The sequence below is a fragment of the Aotus nancymaae genome, unplaced genomic scaffold (assembly GCF_030222135.1).
Source record: "Aotus nancymaae isolate 86718 unplaced genomic scaffold, 86718_ANA_hifiasm-v0.15.2.pri h1tg000039l, whole genome shotgun sequence".
Classification (NCBI taxonomy): Eukaryota; Metazoa; Chordata; class Mammalia; order Primates; family Aotidae; genus Aotus; species Aotus nancymaae.
This window is the reverse complement of record NW_026988453.1, coordinates 6521753-6549015: the sequence shown is the minus strand read 5'-3', so window position 1 is coordinate 6549015 and position 27263 is coordinate 6521753. Positions and strand designations below refer to the sequence as shown.

The window sequence follows — 27263 nt, the reverse complement described above, 5'->3', positions numbered from 1 at the left end:
CTTTCCAAGAGAACAATGATACATTGGCTTTCCTAAATAGATCCCTCTTTTTAAGAGGCTTTCTTTCTTTTTAAAAATTGTCTAACTATTGCTTTGCCATAAGGACTATACACAGGCAAGCAGACAATGGAAGAAACTAGAGTTAAAGAAATATCACACATTACTAGGGGTTATTATTCTGGGTCTTCACGGAACTTCAGTGGAACTACAATCCAAGTTTTCAGACCTTTGGATGGGCACAGGGGACATGTTACTGCTTCTCACCTTGAAGAAACGTCCCCACTCATCCCAGATAGGAGCTAACCTGTCTCCTTAGCTCAAGGAAATTTGTAATGATGCTACTGCTTAAGTGGTATTCTTGGTCAACTCTTCCCCCAACTCCAAACTTGATTCTTAAACTGCTAAGACTCAAGACATCTCTTCCGGGTCAGCTCTTGAATGCTGACCTTTTCCATGACCCACTGTGATATGGTCTGGCTGTGCGTCCCCACCCAAATCTTAATCCCCACATGTCGTGGGAGGGACCACATGGGAGGTGATTAAATCATAGGGCGTTCCTCTCGTGCTGTTCTTATGATCGTGAGTGAGTTCTTGTGAGATCTGATGGTTTTATAAGAGGCTTTTCCCGCTTTACACAGGACTTCTCTCTCCTGCCGCCAGGTGAAGAAGGACACGTTTGCTCCCTCTTCTGCCATGATTATACGTTTCCTGAGGCCTTCCCAGCCATGTGGAACTGTGAGTCAATTAAACTGTGAGTCTTTTCTTTATAAATTACCCAGTCTCGGGTATTTCTTCATAGGAACATGGGAATCGACTAATATACCCTGTGTAAGGAAGGTATTTTCCTGTCTATCCCCTGAAGATCTTTTTCCATAGCTGTAGACAGTTCTACACCAACTCTGCCCTCTCTCTTCCTCTACTTGGGGGGTTTGATGATTCCAGTCACCAAAAGTCCTACTCTACCCGTGGCTAGCTTCTCTCTGGTTCAAGTTACCCAAAGTAGATTTACTAGACTTTAGTGAAATCTAACGTCTTCACTTTTCATTTATCCAACTAAGGGTTAGAACGGGCCTACTACGGGCCAGCACTGTGCTAACTTATGAAGGCACAATAAGCTTCCAATCTATTAAAATAACCAAGAGTGGCTGCTGCTGAAGGGCCGTCATGTGGCAGTCTCTCTACTCGGAGCCTTTTTTCTTTACCTCATTTTGTCCTCCCAACTGCTAACAAGGTTACGGTTATTGCCCCCATTTTATGAATGAGGACACTGAGTCTCACTGATGCTTAAACAATTGTCCAAAGTCACAGAGATGGTAGGTGGTAGGGCTGGAATTTGAGTATATAACTACATTCCAAGCCCAGGCTTTTTCCTCTTCACTGGAAACTCTATATAGCACTGTGGTTAGAAACTCAAACTCTGGGAACAGTCAGACTTAAGTTTAGAATCCCAGCTCGGCTATTTAATTGCTATGCAATCTTGAACAAATTAATTAGCTTTTTTGAACTTTATTCCTCATCTGTAAAAGTAGTGTATGATAATACCTATCTCAGGGTTGTGGTGAGAATCTGAGAAATGGTAGCTGGTGTTTTAGCTAACTTAGAGCTAAACTATTTTAGAGCTAATATCTAGGTCTGGTAGTTTAGAGCTAATATCTGGACCTGTTCTACCCTGCAGTCATGTAATTTCCTTAATAGCATCCTGGGAACTGGTCTGTCTTATGTTGGTTTCTTCCAACAGCCCTCTGCACAGTCTGAGGGACACCATTAATTCCTGACTCATTTGCAGAAAAAAGGTGAACATCTTGTACAGAGTCACTGAATGGCCAAACCCTCCAGGATTCAGGTTTTAGGTTATCCCCTCTGCCTTCTTCCTTATTCAGGTATCTCTCCCAGAATGACCCACCTTTCCAAATACACTCATACCTTCTAGAAAGTAGTCTTCTGGAATCCATCATGTCATCATCATGTTAACAATATCAAGCATTCAATAAACACACAGTAAACATAAGAGACGCTACCACTAAAAGAGAGAGGTTGTTCTCTGTCTTCTTTTTAAACAGCTTATTGCTAAAAGGAAATTCTAAAGTCCTCAGGCATCTTCTAGAACTTGGAAGTTGAGGTCTTTCTCCTGTTGCAGTTCAAAGAAAACAAGTCTTTCTCCAGCTCCAACATCTTCATGGCTCTCATCCTTCTGGAAAGAGGAGACTCTCCATGATGAGGGCTTCTAATGACCCTTTGGTGCCAAGGGAATAGGGAAAAACATCTCCCTTGGAAGCTTTGGGGCACCATTGTTGGGTACCAATGTAGCCAAAAGTTTCCATCAAAACATCAGACTAGGAAAAAACTCCCTCACTGGCATCAAAAGTTTTCAGGATGGGCCAACAGCAGGGTCTGGATTGAATAATATTGCCATGGTCATCTTTCTGTTGACCTCTGTATATCCATTTCAAGAAATCTGGTTGGGTGGATTTTCAGTTTTACCCTCCTGCCCTCCACCTTCCCTGAGTTATCTAGTATCAGGGGCTGGGTCATAAAAGCAAGGGTTGCTGAGTCTTGTGAGGGATGAGGAGGAAGGAATTGGTGGCCACAGGAATGTCACTGTCTCTTTGCTGGTGGGAACTTGAGTCAGAAGGGACTTCGTTTCTCCCAGACAGGGTGGGTCAAACGTCAGAGGCGATGAGCTTTGCCTAGTGATTGTGGCTTAACCTGTACTTTTCTGGGTAGAGAGGAAATAGCAGTGGCCTGAACACCCTGGAAAGTCTAAAGGTTTTCCTGGCCTGGTTAGTGGTAGTTTTTCCAACCAGCATTGAGTACTGAAGACAGACAAACAGACTCTGTGGGCAGCCAAAAATCCAATGCCTCTCATAACCCTTTACTGATTGCCTACTAAGTGCTACACACTGTGTGCCCAGCTGGGACAGGGGCTACGGAAATGTATGACATTGTCTGTCTCTTTAGTTTATTTGTAGTCTAGTGACGGCGTAGTGCTGGCTAGACACCCCTAGAAGGTACTGGTGTCCCAAATGGACCTCCTTCACATGTGGACTCCCTTGGCGAGCAATCTGGTGGACATCAGTATCTCATTCTTGGCTTCCCATGTTGAAGACAAGCTCTGAGGGCCTAGATCCAGGAACCAGGCAAACAAAGGAGCAGTGGTCAAAATGGAGGTAAAATCCGCCACTAAAGGTTAGAAAAAGGAACTTTTGAACAGTGGGTGGTTCACTGGAACTCTGCCTCCAGACCTGGTCCCAATCATCCCTTCCATCCATCCTTCATCCCAGGCCAGCCTTGAAACAGGATGGATAGCTAAAGACCTGGTGCACATCCCACCGTTTTAGAAATGGCCAACAAACCCCATGGAGATACTGTTTCTTTGGTGGTGCCTGGCTGGAAAGAATCCGGTCACTATCTGGTCCCCTGAATCCTCTTACTTTCTTTGTTAGTAAATGCAGAATTAGTCAGCATGCTGAAATTTTAAAAAATAAACATCTGTACCCAATGGCGAATCTGTCCAGGTTATCTAGGCTCATTTAAAAGTGTTTCCCAGGCTCAGTTGCCAAGATCAGTGTCCTCCATTGAAAAGTGACTGCTTTCTGGACTCAAAAATGACTAGAAAGTTATCTGTGCATTATTCATAAGCATGTTCACAGTAAGGCCATTCTGCTTCACTCATAAGGTCAGAGTTTGCTGCATTCGGATCTGCTGTATTATGAGCAGGCATTATACTGAGGCCTTCTTTCTGTCCCCAACACTTAGGATCATGCCCTGACATACAGCAGATGCTCAAATGTATTAAATGGAAATGAAATATGTGTGGGCTGAGGAAGAGAACCCCTGTACCCCGGCCCCCTCTCACCTTTACACTCCCCTGCCCCCAGATTCAAGCAGATTGGGCAACCGTAATCAACTGAGCTTCATCTTAGTTGAGGCCAGCCCTGACAGCAGCGTAGTCATCACCCCCTCCACTCTGCCAAACCTCTGTGCTAGAGTTAGAGGAAAGCATGTAGGCTTTCAAGTCATGTAGACTAAGGTTCAAATCCTTGTTTTACCACTTACCAGCTAGTCACTTTATATCACTAAAACCATAATTCCTTGGCTGAACGCAGGGTCAAAAATTTTGAAAAATAACTTAATCCTGACAGAATGAGGTGATACAACAGAGGCAGGTCGGAGCCACGGCCCTCACCATGACCAGCGGTAACCAGCGTGAGCTTGCCGGCCAGAAGAATATGAAAAAGCAGAGAGACTCATACGGGGAAGCGCCAAGGTGACGGGCTTTCCGCTGCTGCTGCAAGCAGAGAGACTCAGAGAGCAAGCAGCAGAAGCAGAAAAAGGCAAACGAGAAGAAGGAGGAACCAAGTAGCTTTGTGGCTTCGTGTCCAACCCTCTGCCCTTCGCCTGTGCGCCTGGAGCCAGCCCCACCACGCTCGCGTTTCCTCCTGCAGTGCCCGCAGCTCCCAGCACCCATGGCTTCCTCTTGCCCTGAGTCCACGGCGAGTCTCTTTTGTGCCTCCTCCCTCTAAGGTAGCCTCCTTTCCCCTGGCCACTCCCGGAGGCTGGGTGGCAGGGAGTTTACCCCTTCTCGGTGTTTTTTTACTCCTATGGGGCTCACCCCAAAGTATTAAAAGTAGCTTTGAAAAAAAAAAAACTAATTCCAATGCAAAATGTCTACTGTGATCATGAAATGAGATAACATAAGTAAACCACTTCGTCTGTAGTAGATGGTCAGAAACGGCTCATTCATTAGGTTTCGTCTTTTTGAAATCTCTTCCTAAATTCTGAGAAGAGTGGTCCCTGGCAGGGCCTTTCTGACAGCCCACACGCCAAGTCGACAGCTCAAACCTATTGAAGAACCCAGAAGGGCCATCTGCCTCGACTCTTCTAAAGTCTTCAAATCCAAGTCATCTCAGCGTTTCTCAGTTGGTGTTTTTTTAAGATAAAGGTGTTTCTGTGATGTTGGCGTAAGCCAGTTAACATACTGGCAGAGAGAACATTTAGGAAATGTGAGTTTATCTGAGTTACCAAGATTCTGTGTGATCCACATTATAATGGCCCTCAAATATTTCCTTCTAGCCCCTAAACTCCAAATTCAGATTCATATGTCCAACTGTCTGCATGCATCTCCGCTGGAATGGCTAACAGGCAGCTCTCACTTAGCATATCCAAACCATAACTTTGGTTTTCTACCCAACTCGGTCGCACGCCACCTTTCCCATATCAGGAAATGTTACCACCACCCACCCAGTTGCTCAAACTAAAATCCCAGGACTCATCCTCATCTTTTCCTAACTCCGCAAGACTTGTCATTTCCCTGTCTAAAATATAAGATCCGCTCTTCCACTGCACCAGCCCAAGCTGCCATCACCTCTCCGCGAGGCTGGGCTGGAGCCTCCCTGCTTCCACCCTGGCCTCCTCTTGTCCACACAGCAGCCCCTCCTACATGCTTTTAAAATGCAAATCAGACCCCATGCAAATCAGATCCCATGCAAATCAGACCCCATGCAAATCAGATCCATGCAAATCAGACCCCAAGGCTTTTCCTGCTTGAAATGTGGTTTTTTGTTTTTGTTTTTGTTTTGCTCTTGACATCAAGATGATCTTGTTGCAAAAACATGTTGTTTTTTAAACATTTAGAATAGGCCGGACACAGTGGCTCATGCCTGTAATCCCAGCACTTTCGGAGGCCGAGGTGGGTGGATCACCTGAAGTCAGGAGTTCGAGAGCAGCCTGGCCAATATGGTGAAACCCTGTCTCTACCAAGAATACAAAAAATTAGCCGGGCGTGGCGGCGAGCGCCTGTAGTTCCAGCTACTATGGAGGCTGAAACAGGAGAATTGCTTGAACCCAGGACACAGAGGTTGCAGTGAGCCGAGATCGCATCACTGCACTCCAGCCTGGGTGACAAAGCAAGACTCCATCTCAAAAAACAAACAAACGAGCAACAACAAAAAAAGTCAAATCATTTCCATTGCCCAAAAGTCCCTTCGTGGTATATAGCTCCTGCCCCATTGTCTGACCTTGTCTTCCCCTGGCTCAGGAATGCTATGGCTATAAAATGGGTAGGACAGTGCTGATCCCTATCAATGGTAAGTCTCAGCTATGTGTCAGGTCAGGAGCCTCACGCACATCACCTGATACAGTCCTTGCTACAAACCAGCAAGGTGTTATTAAGTCTGAAGCTGTTGTGAGCATTACTAAAGTGGAAGTGGATGATGCCGGCACAGAAGCAGTGATCAACAAATGTTGGAGTCCCTGCCTTTCCTTTAGTTCTAGTGGTGGAGGCGGACAGGAGTTGCAGCCCAGAAAATGTCTACACTGCTTAGGGGTAGACTAGAACCAGAGCCGGCTGTCCCTTGTCATGCATGCTCCCTTACCCACTAGGCTGATGACCTGCCTATAGGGGGAGCTGAGAAGGGTGAGTTCTGGCTCTCTAGGGGAGACATGTGGGTTGCTTAAAGAGTTAAGATGCCTCTTACCAAACCCTGGCCCTCCCCATCCCTGCATCTGCCTTTGTGGCTTTAATGAGAAATCCAGGCGCTTCACAAGAGACTATACAAATAACTTCTAGGGCGCCACTAACTCATTCAGCAGAAAGAGACCCAGGGCTGCCAATGCTTCAGGGAAGATAAGTGAGTGGAAAAAAGGTAGTTTTTATAGCGTCAGGCGGACAGAAGGATTTGCGTGGTTGAGTGTGAGCTCCGCCCCTGCAGCAGAGCCGAAAAAGCCAGGATCTAGGCTCTTCAGCCCCTCTTCACTATATTTGATTAGGAATTTGGGGCGGGACCCTGGTCTGGCACAGACGCGCACACTCTCAGTAGACTCTCTCACTCCTCTCTCTCTTCCTCTCTCTCTCACACATTCTCCAATCCAAGGAGGCCAGACAGAGGGACGTGGTCACTCTCTGAAAGGTTCAACTCAAGGTAAGTATAGTCATTTTACTTCGGGTTTGTCCCTTGCAATTTCTTAAAAGAAATAAAGGCAAAGTGGTAGGGGAAGGGGAGAGGGGTAGGCAGGGAGGATTCATTCCTCCTTCTCCACATCTGGGCCATGACCCCAGGGATGCTTGAGAGTGGCAAAGAGGGTATGGAAGGGAGGGGATCCGGGACTTTACCTTTCCGTTACAGTTCCTTTATGGGTGCTGAGGGGACCTTCAATTCTCAGGCATGAAAAAGTAGGGAAGCCTCTTCCCTGCTACTCATAAATCCCACCACGCTGGGAATGTGGGCGTTCTGAAGGCTTTTCCAAGTCCTGGATGTTCCTGCAATCCTACAGAAGGGTTTGGTACATAAATGCTATTATGTGAGAGGGGGGATGTTTTGGGGTGAGTGTGTGTGTTTGTGTGTGCGCGCGCGCTCGCGCATGTGTGTGTGTGTTCGGAGTGGAAGGGAGAGAATAAAAAGAAGTGTTGAGAACTGGCCATGCCCAGGGAGCTGTGGATTGAGGTGGGGGTACAATCCAGGTGGGGGGGATCACCTCTGGTTTGACCTTCTCCACGGATAGGAGGGAGAGCTTTCTCTAGAGTGGAGAAATGAGAGGACAGCAGTAGCTCCTGAGTGAACTTCCCCAACTCATAGAGTGGCAGTCCTGGAAACGTTCAACCTTACAGAAACTCTGAGCACAGGAGAGTCTCTAGCGTTATGGGAAGCAATTTAAGAGTATGCAGCCCTGAAGTGACATTGCTAAGCGATGCGGTGGGGTAAGGAGAGGCATAAGCTCCCCATCAAACCCTTCCAGCAGCCATGGCTCTCAGAAGAGGCTGAAGTGGGCAGGGTGCACAGACCCTAGAAAGCTGAGTCTGAAGGGGAAGGTGGCTCTTGCTTGCCAAGGTGCCCAGTCTGAAAGAAGGAAAAATGGAGACAGAAGCTCACTGTGCCAGCCCTCCAGACAGCCACCTTGGTCCTGCAGCGGCCCAGGGCTGTGCATGGAAAAATGCTCTGTTGGCAGCGGGCCGCTCCATTCGTTTTCTCTCCTGGCCGGAGCCAGGGACCAGCCAGCGTGCCCAGGCAGTGGGCAGAAGGTCTGCTTCTCCAAAACACTGTGGCTCTTTGTCTGAGGGCTGAGGCTGCCTGTGGATGAGCCAGGGTGCCTGCTCCTCTGCAGCCCAGGAGCTGATAGGATGAAGTGGGCCCAAGGAAACTGTTTTGAGGGGACAGAGAGGTCTGGGATGGACAGTGGCCGGGAGGTGACTCTGTCGAGTGTCACATTGGGGTCCTTCCCATCAGTTCACTGGATCTGATGATGTTGACTTTTATACTCCTTCCTGTCTCCTGTTTACAGTTGCCAACTCCAGTAGGCCCAACAGCAGTGTGAGGACTGTATGGCCACGAAAGCGTCTAAGGTTTCTCTGTCCAAGGGTGGCACTCAGGAAGATGCCCACTGCCCACAGGAGTATGTCCTGCATTGGCTCTAGCCATCCAGGGTAGGGTACGCAGGCCACCCGTCTCTCACCTTCCATACCTTCAGCTTCCCTCTCAGATGACCCCATATTTCCTCCTCAGCCTGCCCTGTTCCTATCTCATTAGCATAACAGGCTCAAAAGCAACAGGCCACCAGCAATGTGGGGACCTAGACACAGAGCTCAGTCATCCAGGTGTCACTGCTGGGAGCAGGGGTAGGAGGGACAGGAGAGGGGAATGTCAGGATCCCACGTCAAGCCGCTTTCCCTTAGGCATACACAAGAGTTTCCAATTTCTAGTCCTTCTTTTGGTGTCCCTCATTCATCCTCTTGGCGCCGCGTGGCTCTTGCATGATGCCCGTGATGGAGCATGAGGAGGGCTAACACCTCACTCGGCACCATGAAAGAGAGAAGCAGAGTAACGCAGACTCCACACACTGAGTACCTGCTTTAGAAGACAGGTGCCGCCCCAGCGCCGGGGTCTCCGGTCTGCAAGGGATTTGTAACTGCTGCACGGAGGCCCTGTCCCAGCCAAGTTGCATGTGTAGCCACAAACTGCTAACCAGTGAGTTTCCTCACTCAGCAGACTGTTACAGATGATGGTGCTTTGGAGGGCAACCCGAGCCTTGTGGTGGCTGCAGAGGGACCACATTCCTCCCCAAACACCCAAGACCAGAAACTCCCAGCCTGCCCAAGAGACCAAAACATTTTCCAGTAGTTCAGCTCTTTCCCTTCGATGTTTCAAGCTGCTTCTGGAGGTCTCCCATAGACATGGGAAGTCTAAGGGCTTCTTCCTTGGACTCTTAGAAAAATACTATTTCCCTGGAACATCCAAACTGGATTTGGGTTCAGGTCTAATGAGCATCCCTCTACTGTCCCTACCACCACCCCACAAACACAGGGACTGCTGTGCGCTTTTCAGCTTCCCCAGGACTTTGAGGGTGCTAGAGGCTCCTAGAGACCTGCCCCTCCAAAAAATGCACTCCTCCCCATTCAAAGACTCTCTTTCTGTAACTCTGACCAGGGGAAAATGAACTTAGCTCAACCCAAATAGCTATTGTCCAGCTAGACCAAGTACAGAACCAGACTGGGAGGAGGCATCGAAGAAACGGGAGCAAGGCTCCTGCTCTCAGATGTTTGACACTGAAGTCAGCTCTGCATAGCTCAAAGCCTAAGGCTTGCCTACGCTGCCTCACTGCCTGGACAGTCTCACTCATGCTGGCTTGCTCTGTTCTCTCCTGCTTCTTGCAGAGACAAAATGCAGTGGACTTCCCTCCTGCTGCTGGCAGGGCTCTTCTGCCTCTCCCAGGCCCAGTATGACGACGACCCTCACTGGTGGTTCCAGTACCTCCGCAGCCAGCAGTCCACCTACTACGATCCCTATGAGCCTTACCCGTATGAGCCTTACGATCCTTACCCCTATGGGGTGGACGAAGGGCCAGCCTATGCCTACGGATCTCCATCCCCTCCAGATCCCCGCGACTGCCCCCAGGAGTGCGACTGCCCACCCAACTTTCCCACGGCCATGTACTGTGACAACCGCAACCTCAAGTACCTGCCCTTCGTTCCCTCCCGCATGAAGTACGTGTACTTCCAGAACAACCAGATCTCCTCCATCCAGGAAGGCGTCTTTGACAATGCCACGGGGCTGCTCTGGATCGCTCTCCACGGCAACCAGATCACCAGCGATAAGGTGGGCAGGAAGATCTTCTCCAAGCTGAAGCACCTGGAGAGGCTGTACCTGGACCACAACAACCTGACCCGGATGCCCGGTCCCCTGCCTCGATCCCTGAGAGAGCTCCATCTCGACCACAACCAGATCTCGAGAGTCCCCAACAATGCTCTGGAGGGGCTGGAGAACCTCACGGCCTTGTACCTCCAACACAATGAGATCCAGGAAGTGGGCAGTTCCATGAGGGGCCTCCGGTCGCTGATCTTGCTGGACCTGAGTTATAACCACCTTCGGAGGGTGCCCGATGGACTGCCCTCAGCTCTTGAGCAGCTGTACATGGAGCACAACAACGTCTACACCGTCCCCGATAGCTACTTCCGGGGGGCGCCCAAGCTGCTGTATGTGCGGCTGTCCCATAACAGTCTAACCAACAATGGCCTGGCCTCCAACACCTTCAATTCCAGCAGCCTCCTTGAGCTAGACCTCTCCTACAACCAGCTGCAGAAGATACCCCCCGTCAGCACCAATCTGGAGAACCTCTACCTCCAAGGCAATAGGATCAATGGTGAGACCTTGGCAAAGGGAGGCGGGGACTGGCTGTCTATTTCGCTTGAAAGACACGATTCTGAGTGCTAGTGGCAATACAAAAGAAATAGAAGTAGGGGAACCAGACAGCACAAATGAAGCAACCTGACAACCAAGCCATACCCCTGTGCAAAAGAGAATACGCTTACACTAAATAGCAGTGCTATGACAATTCAGTGGGGAGTGGGTTGGTGCAGAAGAAGACTTTCCAGGAGAGGTAAGTTTCATTCTAGGTCTTGAGATAAGTGGGCATGGGTTGGAGGGATGCAGGATGAAGCCATTCTGGGGCAGAGACTTGCCACAAAGGAGCCAGTTTGTCACAGGTCACCTGTAAATGTAGGGGACAGCTGGGAGATGTGTGTGTCTGAGAGGAAGGGGTCGTGTGTTGAGGAGCAGGAAGAGATGAGTTCAGAGAAGTTTAGGAGGGCATCACTCATAGGGAGGGAGATTTAAGTTTAACTTCTAAAGTCTGTCTTGGGAGAACCGCGGGTTGCTAAGAAACCGTGCTCCCCGTACTTACTCACCATCCCGGAAGAGGATGAGCGCTCTGTTTCCACTTGATCTGCTCCTGCGTTCACAGTCTGGTCTTGTGTTTTGGTGCTTATTTGTTTTTCAAACATAACGGCTGGTGGACACAAATGTGCAGCCTCTCAGAGCTGAACGCGGCACTTGTTCTGGTCAGTTCCGTTCTTCCTGGAGTACAAGGAGCCCCTGGGGCACGGCTGAGATCGTTCCTAGGGTAACATGAGCCTGACCACCACCAAGTCTAGGACACGGAGCTTCCTGTTTCATAAGCACTGCCCTGCAATGCCCAAAGGAACAAAAAGGGCTGCCCCCCTGACTCTAGGAAACATTCATTTCAGATGGAATTACCTAGCTGCTTTTCAGCTCCCTTTTGTCTTAGGATGTTGTGTTCAGAGCATGCTTACATTACCCCAGGGCCTCTGATGTCTTAATCCCAGCTGGAAGGTACCGAGCCAGCACTTAACCTGCCTTCCTCTGTCAGCAAAGTCCTCTTCCATCTGGAGAAGGGAGAACTCCTTAACGACCACTGGCAAAGGGCTTTGAAGTGGAGCCTGCTGAGATGGAACAGCACCATCAAAGCGCCGAGAGGGACTGAGTCGTCATCCTCTCCCTCTCATTCCTTTCTCTCCCTGCGCTCAGGGAACAGATCAGTCATTGAGCAAGATGTTAACAAGCTGGACAGCCCTCTGAGTGAGAGAGGCACCAGCCCCAGAGGGCAGTTTGGGAATTGACAGTCTGATGAACAAGGCAAAGAGGCAACTGTCTGGCCGTTTAATTTGAAGTGCCTGACACCATCATGTACAGCCTAAACTCTTTTTTATTAAAACCACTCTTTCTTTGGGCTCTTCCTATTCCCAAGGTGGGGGTTGGGGGTTCCTTTAAGACAGCTTGAAGATGTTGCATGCTACAGACAGTTGACATTTCCTTGTGGCTGTCTATCATCCCACCAGCAGTTCCCACTACTTACCTGCCATGCACACTGAAGCCGGGAGCAGTCACATCGGAAATGTCACACTGTATGCTGTGCTTCATCCAAGTTTGACCCTGAAAATATGACAGCAAAGAGCAGCTGTCATAGGAAAGAATCTATTAGCACCTACCCTTACAGTCAAAGAAAGCTAGGGTGGGAAAGGCTTCGCCACATCACCGTTCTGCCTTCATGCAGAACCACATCAGCCACTTACATGGGAGGTGGACCGCCTCTTCCAGATGCTTGTCAGAAAATAAAATTAGTGCAGTTTCCCAAGGTTTGGCAAAAAAATCCTCCATTCAGTCAAACGACCCCCAAATTTTCAGTGTCTACCTCCAAATCAATTCTTGAGCAATTTAAGTCCAAGCCCCATGACTAGGATCATTTAGTCTCTCTCAGGTTTCTTTTTCAACAAAATAACACCAATACTTTATTTTCCTTTAACCTGTCAATTAATATACCTAAAGTGTTTTGTCCAGGGCCTGGTGCAGAATTTAAAAACCAATGGTAGCTATTATTGTCAGCCTTTCTTCTCATTGACACTTTGAAGTTGACAGGCAGATTTTGTTGTTTTGGGAAAAGAGAGACACAGAGAAGGTAAAGGCATCTCCTGAGGTACCCCAGACTATGTTGATTAGAACCCTGACCTATAGAACCTAGAGCCGGGCACCTCCGACTGAGAATGGTGAGGAATAGCTCTCTGATGTAGACCGCTAGCAGGAAAACAGCTCCCTAAGCTCAGCGCCATCTCCTGCAGCAAACATGAGGGACATCCCCCTGCAGACCAGTCAGGGACTTGGGGATGGAGGGGGTGGAGCTGGGATTGAAACAACCTTCGGAGAGAGGAGTTATAAGAAGAACAGGAGCTCAGGGGCGCACAGGGGAATCAAACGTGGTCCTCATCCCGCCACTTCCCTCTTCCATCATTATCTCCCTCAGTTTTTCCAGCCTGGCAAGCACACAGCTCGGAATGTGATTTGGAAGCTTTGAGATCCAGTGGAGCAGGGCGGGTACACCAGTAGGAATTTGGAAAGACTTATGTCAGTATTTAATTTGGGCTAGAAAAATGTCCTCCAGCGCCTCCACGCAGAAGCCTGTCCTATTCCTGGGCTTGGGGAAGACAGACGGGGGCGCTCACAGTACCCAGTGTGTGGCTAGAATCCATACACACTGTGTGGCTAGCTCCCCACAAGTATGTCCCATTTTTACCTATCCACAGCTGGGATCCAGAATTTTAGCAGAGAGTCTGAGGGCTCCAGGCTGGGAGAGAATCTATCACGGAGCCTGTATCTCCGTCCTAAATAGGGCTGGAAGTGATCGTGAAGCTGAGCCACTTTGCTGCTTCTCCTTGCCCCACTGTTCTGCTTGTACACAGATAACATAGACCCAGCCCCAGTCTAGGCTCTGCCCCCAGCCTGCGCACTCAGAGGCCACTTCATCTAGTCCTGGGGACCAGAAAGGAAACATCCAAAAGCATTCCAGAAATTCTACCCCACGAGGAGTGTTTCCAAAGACGCATGCTTCCCAGTTTCCCCGACTCTTCTCCGCGTCTAATTTTCTTTGGGCCTAGATTTTCAGTCTTATGTTCGCAGTACAAGTTAATTTGTGGCAACCTCACCTCATCTCACCTTGGTCAGTTCTGGAGACTGAAACCCACTGGAAATACTAATTTAAAAACACTTCTTTTCATCAGCCTCTTTAAGCTCTGTATATTGTCTTTCTTGGAACTGTCGGAGCCCTCACGGTCACTCCTAAGAATAGAGTTAGAAAAGCCGCCCTCCTGCTCCTCCTGTCTGGCCCCAGACTGACGCACTGCTCCTGACCGTGGCTGCAAGCTGAGGGATGCCTCTGGAACAACAGCAGCAAGCCCCGGCTCTGGATCTACCTAAGTGTTACGGCTGCTAGGGATGTGTCCATGCACAATCCTCCCCTCAAGACCCAGTAGGTGACTTCATTCAAACCCCCTTTGCGGAGAATGACAGGAGGAGCAAGTTTCCTGAAAGCCTCACTCACCATGGTAAAGACAGCCCTGCGAGGCTTCCGTAGCGTTCAATGGTGATTTTTGCTGTCTCTGCTGAGTTTAGCTGAGTTCTTGGCTTTTCCTTTCAAGTTACTGACTCAGTAGATTGAAGGCAGAGTGGTTGATTTGTCAAGAGGACAACCAGAGGGAAAACAGGGTTAACGGCAAAGGAAGATTTATGCTAAAACTGACCGAACAGAACTATTGTCTCTATTAGAATTCTGTGGTTTAGGGGAAAATCTTAGGAGACTTTCTTCTGAGGTTTTAAAAAAAAAGGAGTAGATTGTAATCATATTAAATGCAGGAGGCAGAGAAATTATTTATTTGACTTTTGAGGTTCATGGCAGCCCCAGCGCTCTATGGGTCCCCAGCCTCCTCTAAACTCAGAGACTTGCTCACTGCTCTGGCAGGATTTAGAATGGAGATGTGTAACCCCCTCAAAGCCCTGGCACACAAAGACACTTGTCTCTCGGCCCAGGCTTTCTCTCTTTAATTTCCTGCCACTTTTTCTATCTGCAAAGTAGCAGGAGATATTTAAGTCCTTCCATTTCCGCAGTCTTCTCTCTCACAGCAATTCAGCAAAGCCCTCCCTCTCCAAAAGCAGTCAAGTACTTCAAGGCGCCTACGGTTGGTCTTTGGCTACCCTCTGCTTCCCACTGCTGCCCGCAGCCGCACCCCCACGACCCCTCACCAAAAAAAAAAAAAAAGAAAAAAAGACATTCCTGGGCCTGCAGAGTCAAGTTCAGGTTGGTGGTTAGGAGGTGAATTGCAGGTGCAGGCACAGTCCTCACCCTGCCCCTAGTTCTGCCCCTAGTGGCGCCAGTAGGTATGACTTCATCCTGGAAAACATGGGCCCTCCCCCGCCAAGTTCCACCGCTTTATCTAAGGTGCTTCGGAGGCTAACCCCCCTGTGTCCTCAGGCTCCTAACCTGGGCTTCTCCCCCCACCCACGCTCCTCTTGTCCCCACAGAGTTCTCCATCAGCAGCTTCTGCACCGTGGTGGACGTCGTGAACTTCTCCAAGCTACAGGTGCTGCGCCTGGACGGGAACGAGATCAAGCGCAGCGCCATGCCTGCCGACGCGCCCCTCTGCCTGCGCCTGGCCAGCCTCATCGAGATCTGAGCAGCCCTGGCGCCGGGCACTGGGCGGAGAGCCCCCGTGGCATTCGGCTTGATGGTTTGGTTTGGCTTTTGCTGGAAGGTCCAGGATGGACCACGTGACAGAAGTCCACGGGCTCCCTCTGTAGTCTTCTTCCCTGTAGGCGGGGTTGGGGGGGCGGGGATCAGGGACAGGCAGGCTTCTGCTGAGGACATAGGCAGAAGCTCACTCTTTTCCAGGGACAGAAGTGGTGGTAGATGGAAGGATCCCTGGATGTTCAACCCCATAAATCTCACTGCTCTTAAGTTCTTCCCAATGATCTGAAGTCATGGAACTTTGAAAGTTGCCTGGACAATAGTATATAACCATACTTTTCTAATAACCCCTGGCTGTCTGTGAGCAGCACTTGACTAGTCGTGCAGTTACTCTGGGCTCCCATTCGTTGCTTCTCAAAATATACCTCTTGCCCAGCTGCCTCTTCTGAAATCCACCTCATCCACTCCACTTTCCTCCACAGATGCCCCTTCTATGCCTGAAGCAGAGTCAGGAGACTCTAAGGCATGTGGGCATCTGCCCAGCAACCTGTGGAGAGAGGGTGAAAGGACACCAGGAGTCACTTCTATACCTCCTTAATCTCACCCCAGGAAAACCACCAGATTGGAGGTCACCAGCATGATAATATTCATGGCCTGATGTGGGAGGAGACAGCCAACCTCAGGCTTAGATCAATGTACAGGGCTATATTTTAGCAGCTGGATGGCTCTTTGAAGGTGGATAAGACTTCAGAGGAGGAAAGGCCAGACTTTGTTTATCGTCGGCATCTGCAATGGGCAAGCACGCCTCAAATTGGCTGAGCTGAGGGAGCAGCCCCAGTAGTTCCTTTCTTACCCAGCACTTTCCACATTCCAAACAGCACCCTACCTGGGTCTTTATCCACAAAGGTAGAGGTCACATGGTTTTTAAAGCGTGAGAAACATAGTTCATCCTCTCCTTTTATCCAAGCAGGAAGGTTCTACATCCTGATGGTAGAGAGAGACTCCAGCCAGCCCTGGACTTGCTAACCCAAAGAAGGAGGATGTGGTTAATGTATATTACCTGGTTTGTCTTAAGGCTGTAGTTGAAAAGGCCTGGACCAGCTCTGGCTGGGGTCCACGAAGCCCAGGTCAGGCAGCCAAATCTCACCTGTGCTGGGAATAACACCCTCTACTTTCACATGTCTGAGCTGTATCCTCATTAGTGAAGATGGCTTTTGCTTTATAGTTTGGCTGGGGAGCATTTAATTCTTCCCATTTCAAAAGGCAATGTTGCCTGGGGCTTAGCCCACCTGCTCTTTGGGGCACTGTTGGGATGAAGCCATCTGGGCAGTCAGGGGCAAGGACTGGTGGAGGAGAGTTAGCCCCAGTCTGGGCTCTGCCCAGATGCCATCACATCCCTGATACTCTGTATGCTTTGAAGCACCTCCCCTGGGAAGGGAAGAGGGAATCCTTGGACTAGGTTCTTGGCTCCAGACCTGGAATCCACAAAAGCCAAACCAGCTCATTTCAACAAAGGAGCTCTGATGCGAGGGCAAGGCTGCCCGCCCCCGGGCTCTTCAGAAAGCACCTGCATGTGAGCACCGTCATGCCTCTGTAAAGGATCCTTATCACAGGAAAAGCATGAGTGGTGGCTAACCTGACCAATAAAGTTATTTTATGATTGCATCTGCAAGAGTGGAGTCGTTTAAAGTAGGCTGCAGGAGGGTTACTTTAGGAGGACCTAGTCAGGTCACAGGTCACACAGGCCGTGGACAGATGAGCCCTCTTTCTCATCTATTCTGTTTGGGCAGATGAAGCTAAGAGGCAAAAAAAAAAAAAAAAAAAAAAAAAAAGATTACCTGTATAAAAGCTCTAGTTAGCAATCTATGTTCTAGAAGTCCTTCTTTAAGTCTAACTTCAATTCTGTCTACACATTCCCTTCCATATGGTCCCCAAAAGATATGGAATACCTGGGTTTTTCCTCTCTTGCCAACCCAGTAATTCTGGATCTGGCTGGTCCTGGATATTGTTGGCTTAACTGCTCCTGCCCTCTAGTGACAACTGTGCAGATCTGAGGGCAGCCGAGCCTACCAAAGCCCATTGGCCCTGGAAGAGGAAAACAAGCCTTTAGCCTCCCCATATATTTTTTCATTCATCCTCTGCTCATATCTTGAAAGCCTTTAAGTGTCAGATGTTGTGATAGGTGCTTAGCAAATGTCATGTGAGTTAGGAGGGCAGGCTAGCCTTGTGCTTTCGGAACAATCCACTATTTTCTGATAGGGAACTAACAACTGATATTTTATTGGGCACTGAATTCTGTACCAAGCATACTGTAAATGTCACAACTCCATTTTAAGCCAGAGTAAACTAATTGGACTATAATTCTCTGATGTGAGAGTCAGGCAGGAATGTGAGTGTGTGAAACTACCAGAAAGAAATCATAGCTCTAACCACAGTCCTCTCTTCAAGGACAGCAGGTGAGGCCCCTCGGCCCTGGATCTCCAGTACAGGAAGATGCCATGTGGAGGAGACAGGGAAGGCACTCTCCAACTCTAAGGAGGAATCCTCTGCCTCTCCGTTTTTGCTTCTTAGCAGCTCCCATGAGCATAACCAAGACAGAGCAGGGAGAAGAATGGGAGGCAGCCCTGCGGCAAGGCTTCCCTTGTTTCTAAATCCAGGGCTTTCTGAGAAAGAGAGTAGCAAGAATAGACTGTCCCGGCCGGGCGCGGTGGCTCAGGCCTGTAATTCCAGCACTTTGGGAGGCCAAAGCGGGCGGACCACATGAGGTCAAGAGCTAGAGACCAGCCTGACCAACGTGGAGAAACCCCATCTCTACTAAAAATACAAAATTAGCTGGACGTGGTGGCGCATGCCTGTAATCCCAGCTACTTGGGAGGCTGAGGCAGGAAAATCGCTTGAACCTGGGAGGCGGAGGTTGTGGTGAGCCGAGATTGCGCCACTGCACCCCAGCCTGGGCAACAAGAGCGAAACTCCGACTCAAAAAAAAAAAAAAAGACTGTCCCTCAGGCTCAGTTAACTCTTTTTCTTTAAGCTGCCATTTGATCAAACTTACATGCTAAGGGCTTTACCTATTTAGTATTCATCGTTTTACGCTGCGGGCACTATTATTTTCACTATTTTACAAATGAGGAAACTGGAAACAAAGAGGCAGAGGTCACCCAGGAAGGACGCATCAAGGCCAGGATCTGACCCTGGCCAGCCGTCTGATTCAGCCTGTCACTGTGCTGTCCTGAGGCTCTTGTATTATCGTATTACTAGGTGTATGTGGGAAGCTTGTGGGTCATGGGCTGTCATAAATGGAGAAAGATCATCTTACTTTTTTTGGAGGTGGACCCAAATCCATTCTGGGAGCATTCACAGTTCCTCTGTGAATTTCCAATTCAAAATTCACTTTTCATCAGCACATGTTTATTGAGTGCCACTGAGCAGGAACTGGGGACACTGCAGAGAACAAAAGCAAACAGCCCCTGCCCTTGGGAGTTTGTCATCCAGTGCAGTGATAGTCCCTGAACAATGACAGCAACAAAAATCACACTGAGGGTCATGCAGTTCCAGACTGAGAAAGGGCTGCAAAGACGAGCGTAGGTCTACACGAAGATCATCAAGGAGCCTGGCCTAGATACTCTGAGGTATGGATGGGGAGCACAGTAATCCAGACGAGGAGATGGAAGGGTCGGTCCAGGCAAAGATAGCAGCATGCATACACACCGTCATGCACAAGGAAGCTTCTGAAACGCTAGACAGCGAAAATGGCTGCAGCACACAGAGAAAGGGAGAGTTTCAATTGATCGTGCTGAAGCAGGAGGCAGGGGTCAACCACTTACTGCCTTTATTCTCTTATTTTAGACCCAGGTACCAAGAAACTTAACTACCACCATCCCAAACCCCATGTCCCAGGACCTGCCCTGTGTCTATACTCAATCTCACAGTTCTGCCTCTGACCACTAGTGGGCAGCATCTCACCTCTCATCACGAGCCTCTTCCGAAACCTTTAAACCGCATCCCGCTTTCTCCCAACCTGCTTTAACAAAAAAAAAAAAACCCAGGCTGGAGTTCAGTGGCCCGATCTCAGCCCACTGCAACCTCCACCTCCTGGGTTTGAACAATCCTCCTGCCTCAGCCTCCCGAGTAGCTGGGACTGCAGGCATGCACCACCGTGCCTAACTTTTGTCTTTTTTGTAGACATGGGGTTTTATCATGTTGCTCAAGCTGGTCTCCAACTCCTGGACCCAAGCGATCCACCCGCCTCGGCCTCTCAAACTGCTGAAATTACAGGCGTGAGCCACCGTGCCTGGGCCCAACCTGCTCGGATCAGCCTCCAGACCCACTGGACGCTGACCAAAAGTCAGGACACCAGGAGGCACGGTGTAACCTGGGGGTCTTCAGTTTTGCCTGCTGTGAAACGCTGTGGCACTCTGGTGAGGCCTGTGGGCCTCTGCTCAGAATGTTTTCAAAGGCATAAAAAAAGTATAGGATTACAAAGGAAACCAATTATATTAAAATACGGTTACCAAAATATAAAACATATACATTTTTTATATAGTAATATATATGTGTAGGGAGAAGACCCCATAAGTGCTGAGGCAGGAGCCAAAAACCTCAGCCTATTTCCGTATAAATAATGAAATTAACTAGAAATATAACGGTGGTAGTTATCAGTTATTCACATGTGATCTTAGTTATTCATAGGTGATCTTAATTATTTTACTAATGCCTCTCAGGTCGGAAGTGTGAACCTGGGGTGACATTGTGAAATGAATGACACTAAGGCAAGATGCTCTAAGCCCTCTGTCACACCAGCGTAAGGGCTGCTGGAGGGCGCCTTGGCTGTGCGGCAGCATCGCCAGCACTGTGAAAGCACCCGCTGTTTAGCCAGCTAGGGAAGGAGACGTCCAAAATAGCTGAGCCGTCTCCTTCTCCGGAGGAGTTAGGAGAAAACTCCGCTTCTCCAAGCTCTTGCGGTAGGCCTGATGGCTGTCAGGGAGGCCCACAGACCTCCGGGGCTTAACTGTCTCTATGTGATGCTGTGCTTCAGTGGTCACATTCCATGTCCACTCTCATGTTCTGCTTCTGCACCTGGCTCCTTTTTTCTTAGAAAAGATAATCAGTAATAGTAACATAAATCTTAATGTCTTTGTTCTTTCTTGATAAGTTTGGAAAAAGTACTGATGCATTATGCTCCTTACTTCACTTCGGGTGCCAGAAATAGCTGAGCCCCTACCTGAATGACAGGTGACATACTTGACCCTATCACTGCCACACCCTATCTACCCTGCCCCCAGTCTCCACCACCAAGACCATGCCCTACCCACCCTGCCCCCAGATTTACAACTCAATAAAAGTGAGAGCCTCTGGCACTCAGGGCCACTGCTGGACTCTGCGCTTTGGTTGGCAGTGGACCCTCCCCCACCCCAGCCCAAACTCTCTTCTATCTCTGTGTCTTGTGTCTTTTATTTCTGCAGTTTCTCACCTCTGCACCAGCAGAGAGGGGCTGAAAGGACCCTGTAGGGCTGGACCCTACATATGTGTTTCTTTATTAATTCAATAAATAACAAGATCTAGCAACAGGTCTAATTCATTATAGTCATTTCAAAGTATTGATGCATGTAAGTGGCATATCAAACTATTTTAACAACTATAATATGATATAAAAATATCTGTGGGCTGGGCACGGTGGCTCACACCTGTAATCCCAATAGTTTGGGAGGCCAAGGTGGATGGATCACTTGAGGTCAGGAGTTTGAGACCAGTCTGGTCAACATGGTAAAACCACGTCTCCACTAAAAATACAAAAATTAGCTGGGCATGATGGCTTATGCCTGTAGTCCCAGCTACTTGGGAGGCTAAGGCAGAAGAATTGCTTGAACCCAGGAGGCGGAGGATGCAGTGAGTCAAGATAGACCCACTGTACTCCAACCTTGGTGAAAGAGCAAGACTCTGTCTCAAAAAAATAAAATAAAAAATAAAAACATCTGTGATTTCGGCTGATGAAGAAGACTCAGCTACTGTTAATAATGCTACAGTCTGTTGCCTTCATAATTGGAAGGGATGCTACATTTCAATTAGATGTATGAAAAACAAAGATAGGTTTTCTCATTTCTCTCTAAGTCAAGCCAGGGAAAGACGGGCAGAAACGTGGTCATAGAAGGAAGGCAAGAAAAACGGGCAAATCGTCGCCTTTTCTCTCTATGAACAGAGCTCAATCACTCAACAAATTTTTACTGAATGCAAACCTTGAGCTAGATAATGTGTCAGTAGTTGGTGCATTTATTTATTTATTTATTTATTTATTTTGAGACGGAGTTTTGCTCTTGTTACCCAGGCTGGAGTGCAATGGCGCGATCTCGGCTCACTGCAACCTCTGCCTCCTGGGTTCAGGCAATTCTCCTGCCTCAGCCTCCGGAGTAGCTGGGATTACAGGCACGCGCCACTATGCCCAGCTAATTTTTTGTATTTTTAGTAGAGACGGGGTTTCACCATGTTGACCAGGATGGTCTTGATCTCTTGACCTCGTGATCCACCCTCCTCGGCCTCCCAAAGTGCTGGGATTACAGGCTTGAGCCACCACGCCTGGCCATTGGTGCATTTAGTATATGAAAGATGAACATAAAGCTCTCAAGGTCCTTGCATTGGCATTAGATAGAAATAACAATAACTAACATTCATTTTGCCTTAACCACTTAAAAGACACCCAGTGTATTCAAGAACCCATGAGGTAGTTTGCTATAAGTGTCAATTAAGGCATAGGGCCAAATGTTCATTTTTTTTTTCCGAGGCTAGGGACTGATGAGGGGTGGGGTAGCCAGGAATGCTGCAGAGCAGCCCCAAGCACCCTCTCACTGAGGGCCTGCAAAGCACTTCTTTGTTAGCTTTGTTTAGCTCAGCCATTTATTCTTCTAAGCACTCAGATACGGGGTCCACAGTGGACGCATGTCATTAGGAGACAGTATCCTGTATAGACCTTCTCCATTGTCCCAGAAATTCCTCTGCCTCAAACAGACAGATGGGAGCTGGCAGACATGACCCCTGTTGCCAGCTGAGCCTCTGGGTACCTAGGCCACCAAGTTGTGCCCAAACAGAGCAAACACATTGCTCAATCTTGTAGCCACCCAAGTTTCCAGAGTAGCAAACGTCCCTGGAAACTAGGCCATGCCCTGGGGACAGAGCCCTTATGTGGTGTGAGAAGAAATGGCACAATAAACTGGACCTAATCCTCGCCTGGACTATGTGGTTCAGGGAGCAGAAGAAGAGGAAAGTTGGTCCAGAAAGACTGGAATAGACAAAAAGACCAAGCAGACCCTGCCCAACCATGCTGGGCCCCAGAAGAAACTGCAAACACTAAGATAAATGAGCTGTTTCCATCTATGTGTCCTGACTGTGAGCTACATGTAGGAGAGAAAGAACAAAATTACATTTGACCCAGTTTAAGAAATAAAAACAGGAGCCAGGTGCAGTGGCTCACGCCTATAATCCCAGCACTTTGGGAGGCCAAGGCTTGGATCACCTGAGATCAGGTGTTCAAGATCAGCCTGGCTGACATGGTGAAACCCCATCTCTATTAAAAATACAAAAATTAGCTGAGCATGGTAGTGCATGCCTGTAATCCCACGTACTTGGGAGGCTGAGGCAGGAGAATTGCTTGAACCCGGAAGGCAGAGGTTGCAGTGAGCCAAGATCATGCCATTGTACTCCAGCCTGGGCGACAAGAGCAAGACTCCATCTCAAAAAAAAAATAAATCAAAACAGAAAATGGGTCAGAGTTCCAAGAGGCAATAGGAAGACCTACTACATAAGTAAGAGCACTGGAAATCAAAGGGGTCAGTCTTGAGCCCACTTACAACCCACTAGAAGCAGAGAACCAGCGCTTGGTCCTCGCATCTTACCCGGATAATCCCCACGTTTCTCCACAGGTGTTCATCAGAGCCATGAGTCTTAGCGAAATAGGACTCTGGAGACAGGCAGGGACACCATCAGAAGCACGCCATCGGTGCCAGGCTTAGCTGGGATCTGACTCAGATACCAGGACCAACACTGGCAGTTTGCACAGGAAGGTGTGGGAAAGCTATTCCAAGGAAGGAGCCAGAAAACTCAAGTCCCAAAGTAGAAACAGATATACACAGTCAGGGTATATCCGCGTCAAGGTGTCAGGGGCATAAGCAGCTCCAAGCCCAGTAGCAAGGGTAAGCCAGGAGCAGAGGGGATGTCCTTATGGCAGCAGGGGAGTGGGCCCAGGACACCCCTGATGGCTTTGGCCCAGTGCAAGTGTCAGGTGGTGTTTCCTGGCCTGTCCTCCCATAAGGTGACTCTCAGCCCATCGACACCTTAAAATTACAAAAAGCATCTCTCATTGGCCTCAGTTATCATGTTTTCTGAGCCAAAAATTATGACACATTTTAATAAATACCTATGTCTTCATGGGACCATAAAACAAAATAGTTCTAAACATTCATGTCCTAGAAGTCCAAGACGTAATCATCGAGAGCCACTTGGGATCAGACCAGCAGCTAGAGGGAGGGGGTGTGGCAGTCCCAGCTCTTAGTTTGCAAGCAACAGAAACTGAAGTTTGCTGATTTAAACAGAAAGAGAATTCATCCGTTTGTTCGTCTAAAGGGGGGTGGCATTTCAGGTAGTTCTGGGAGGGCTCCAGACCAAGCTGGAAGGGCATACAGCCAGAAACAATGCCCAAGGACCCAAGGTCATGCCCATAAAGACCCACCCCACCCCACCCTGGCACAGAGGCTGGAGCTCCCTTTATGAGACCCACTGCTGTTCCTGCCTATGGAATCTGGAGCCCAGTGCCATCACTGCCCTGCCCTCACCAGAGTGGGTTCCACAGGGCACTTGCTTTGTCACATCATTAACTTTCTTTTTTTTTTTTTTTTTGAGTTGGAGTTTCACTCTTGTTACTGAGGCTGGAGTGCAATGGCACGATCTCGGCTCACCGCAACCTCCATCTCCTTGGCTCAAGCAATTCTCCTGCCTCAGCCTCCCGAGTAGCTGGGACTACAGGTGCACGCCACCATGCCCAGCTAATTTTTTTTTTTTTTTTTTTTTTGTATTTTTAGTAGAGACGGGGTTTCACCATGTTGACCAGGATGGTCTCGATCTCTTGACCTCGTGATCCACCCGTCTCGGCCTCCCAAAGTGCTGGGATTATAGGCGTGAGCCACCGCGCCCGGCCACACGTCATTAACTTTCAATTCTAAGTCAAACTAACAGAACCCAGTCATGTGCTACTGCCCTACCAGCAAGTGACACTGGGAAGTGAGTATCTGGCAATCTCGTCTTCAATAATATCTGGCGATCTGTCTCACATAGTGGGGAATTTCTCAAAATAAATAAACGGCTCAGATGCCAAACAGCCAAACAAGTAGATTTTCATTTCAAGCACTCTGTGGAAGGGGTTTTGAGGTGTATCCATTTTTTTTTTCCTTGTCACAGGGTCTCGCTCTGTCACCCGGGCTGGAGTGCAATGGTGCAATCGCAGCTCACTGCAGCTTTGACTTGCAGGCTTAGGCAATCCTTCCACCTCAGCCTCCCAAATAGATAGGACCGTGAGTGCCCGCCACCACGCCCGGCTAACTTGGTTTTTAATTTTTGTAGAGACAGGGTCTTGCTGTGTTGCCCAGACTGGTCTTAAACTCCTGAGCTCAAGCCATCTTCCTGCCTCAGCCTCCCAAAGTGCTGGGATTACAGATGTGAACCAGTGTCCCTGGCCTTGCATTCATCCATATTCCAGCCACCAAGACAGCTCTGTGGAACTGGGTAAGAGAGACAGCAGCAGGGGTATAGAATGTCCTTATATAAATTAGACTGCCACATACAAACACCTCCTTCCTCTTAATCCAGAAACATTTCATCCTGGTGAAAGCTAACACTGCTTTGAATCTGGTTTCAGATCCGCAGAACCCATTTCTATTTGTTCCTTAGGGCTGCCATAACTGGGTACCCACAAACTAAGTGGCTTAAAACAATTTTTGAGATGTATTGATTTTCTCATAGTTCCGGAGGCTGGAAGTCCCAAGCCAAGGGTTGGCAGAGCCAAGCTTCTTCCAAAGGCTCTAGGAAGCCTTCCTTGCCTCCGTCAGCTTCCGGTGGCTCCTGGTATGCCTTGGCTTGTGCTAGTATAACTCCAGTCTCCTCTCGCCTGCGTCTTCACATGGCCACCTTCTCCCTGTCTCTCTGTGTCCCCTGCTTCTTATAAAGACACCAGTCATCAGATTTCAGGCCCACCCTCATTCATTAGGATCTCATTTTTTAAGTTACTTTTATTTTTAATTATTACAGACACGTAATATTTGAACATATTTATCTTATGATCCCATCTTGACCCTTAATTGATTATAACTGCAAAGACCTTGTTTCCAAATAAGTCATATTATAAGGTTCTGGGTGGGCGTGGATCCTGGGGGCACACTCTTCAGTGCACTGCACCGTCTCACAGGGACTTCCATAAGGCAGACAAAAGAGCTTCATCTAGGATGTCAGACAGAGGTTTCCAGGGCCCTGGGAACAGAATACCAGCCAAGCACTAAGGTGCCGGCACCTGAGACCCAGGCCTTGGTGTATGACACCCTGACATAGGTAGGCATCGTATACTCACCAAACTAAACGACAGAGGAAAAGAAGAGGGGACGTCTTTCCGGGTTGGTGTATACAGATGACAACTCACATGTATCCTTTTCTTTTCTTTTCTAATAGAGATGGGGTCTCGCCATGTTGATCAGGCTGGTCTCAAACTCCTGGCCTCAAGCCATCCTCCCATTTTGGACCCCAAGGTGCTGGGATTACAGGTGTGAGCCACCATGCCCAGCTCACATTGATCCTTGAGTCTGTATCTTTCCTTTTTTTTGTTAATTACAAAACATTTAAAAACCTACAATGAATCACAGAAAGCCATATAACAAAGACCAATGTATTTACCATCCATTTGTTCACCAGAGTTAACAAATACTAACATTCTGTCAAATATGCTTTAAGCAAATTTTGAAGAAAACAAAACATTGGAACTAGATTTTAAGTCTCCTTTTACCCCTTCCCACTCTTCTCCCTTCTTCTCCAAAGGTAAATTCTCTTCCGGGATTGGCACATTTTTAAACTTTTATTACATATTTATGTAGCCATAAACTAGAGAGTTGTTTGTGTCTTTAGATTTTACATGAGGCATCATACACTATGCCTCACTCTGGTTTCCTCCCTGAACATCGTGTGTCTAAGATTTATCCATATTGATTCTCATAGTTCCAGTTCATTTATTCTAGCTCCTGTAAATTTACTTCTCTCTTCTCCTTTTGGAGGACATTTAGATAGTTTTCCAATATTTTACTGTTAAAAACATAATTCAGTGAACATCTTTTGCTTGTCTTCGGGCTTGCACTGGAGAGTGTTTCTGGGACATATACCGGGGCTTCTCAACAGTGGCAGTTTTTGGCATTTGGTGCTGAATCATTCTTTGCTGGTGGGGTTGGGGGTGCTTGTGCATTGTAGGATGTTTACAGCACCCCTAGGCTCTCTATCCACTGGATGCCAGTAGCACCCACCCTCTACCTACACCCCAGTGAGAACAATCAAAACTGTCTTCAGAGTTGCCAAAGGTTCTCTGGAGGCCAAAATCACCACCAGTTAAAAACCACTGGCATATATGCCAAGAGGGAACTGCTGAGTCATGAAGTATGACCAATTTACCTTTACTCGATACTGTCCGACTGCTCTTCAAAGTGGTGGTGCAAATGTACACTCACAGTATTGGTATATGAGGGTCCCTGTGTCCCTACATTTTCCCAGTGCCAAATATTCCTTCAGACTTCAGAAATTTTGCCACATTGATAAGCGGGACTTGGTATTGCTTTTAATTTTAATTGGCATGTTCCGTCTTCTGTTTTCAAAGATAGTAGCAAGTACACTCATCTGTTCCTTCCCAGAAGTTATCCTGAGCCTTTGCTGGCAATCCTCAAAAAAGGAAA

At 48.3% G+C, this 27263-nt stretch overlaps 1 protein-coding gene and 1 pseudogene across 1 annotated transcript; both read left to right on the top strand.

Annotated features, from left to right (window-relative positions):
• Positions 1-671: 671 nt before the first annotated feature.
• On the top strand, positions 672-4523 carry LOC105721923 (small EDRK-rich factor 2-like; annotated as a pseudogene).
• Positions 4524-6582: 2059 nt separating this feature from the next.
• Positions 6583-16965, top strand: FMOD (fibromodulin). Its single transcript, XM_012459423.2, has 3 exons — positions 6583-6920; positions 9647-10632; positions 15138-16965. The coding sequence occupies exons 2-3, from the start codon at positions 9654-9656 to the stop codon at positions 15287-15289; spliced, it is 1131 nt and encodes a 376-aa protein (XP_012314846.1). The 5' UTR covers positions 6583-6920; positions 9647-9653; the 3' UTR covers positions 15290-16965.
• Positions 16966-27263: the final 10298 nt, after the last annotated feature.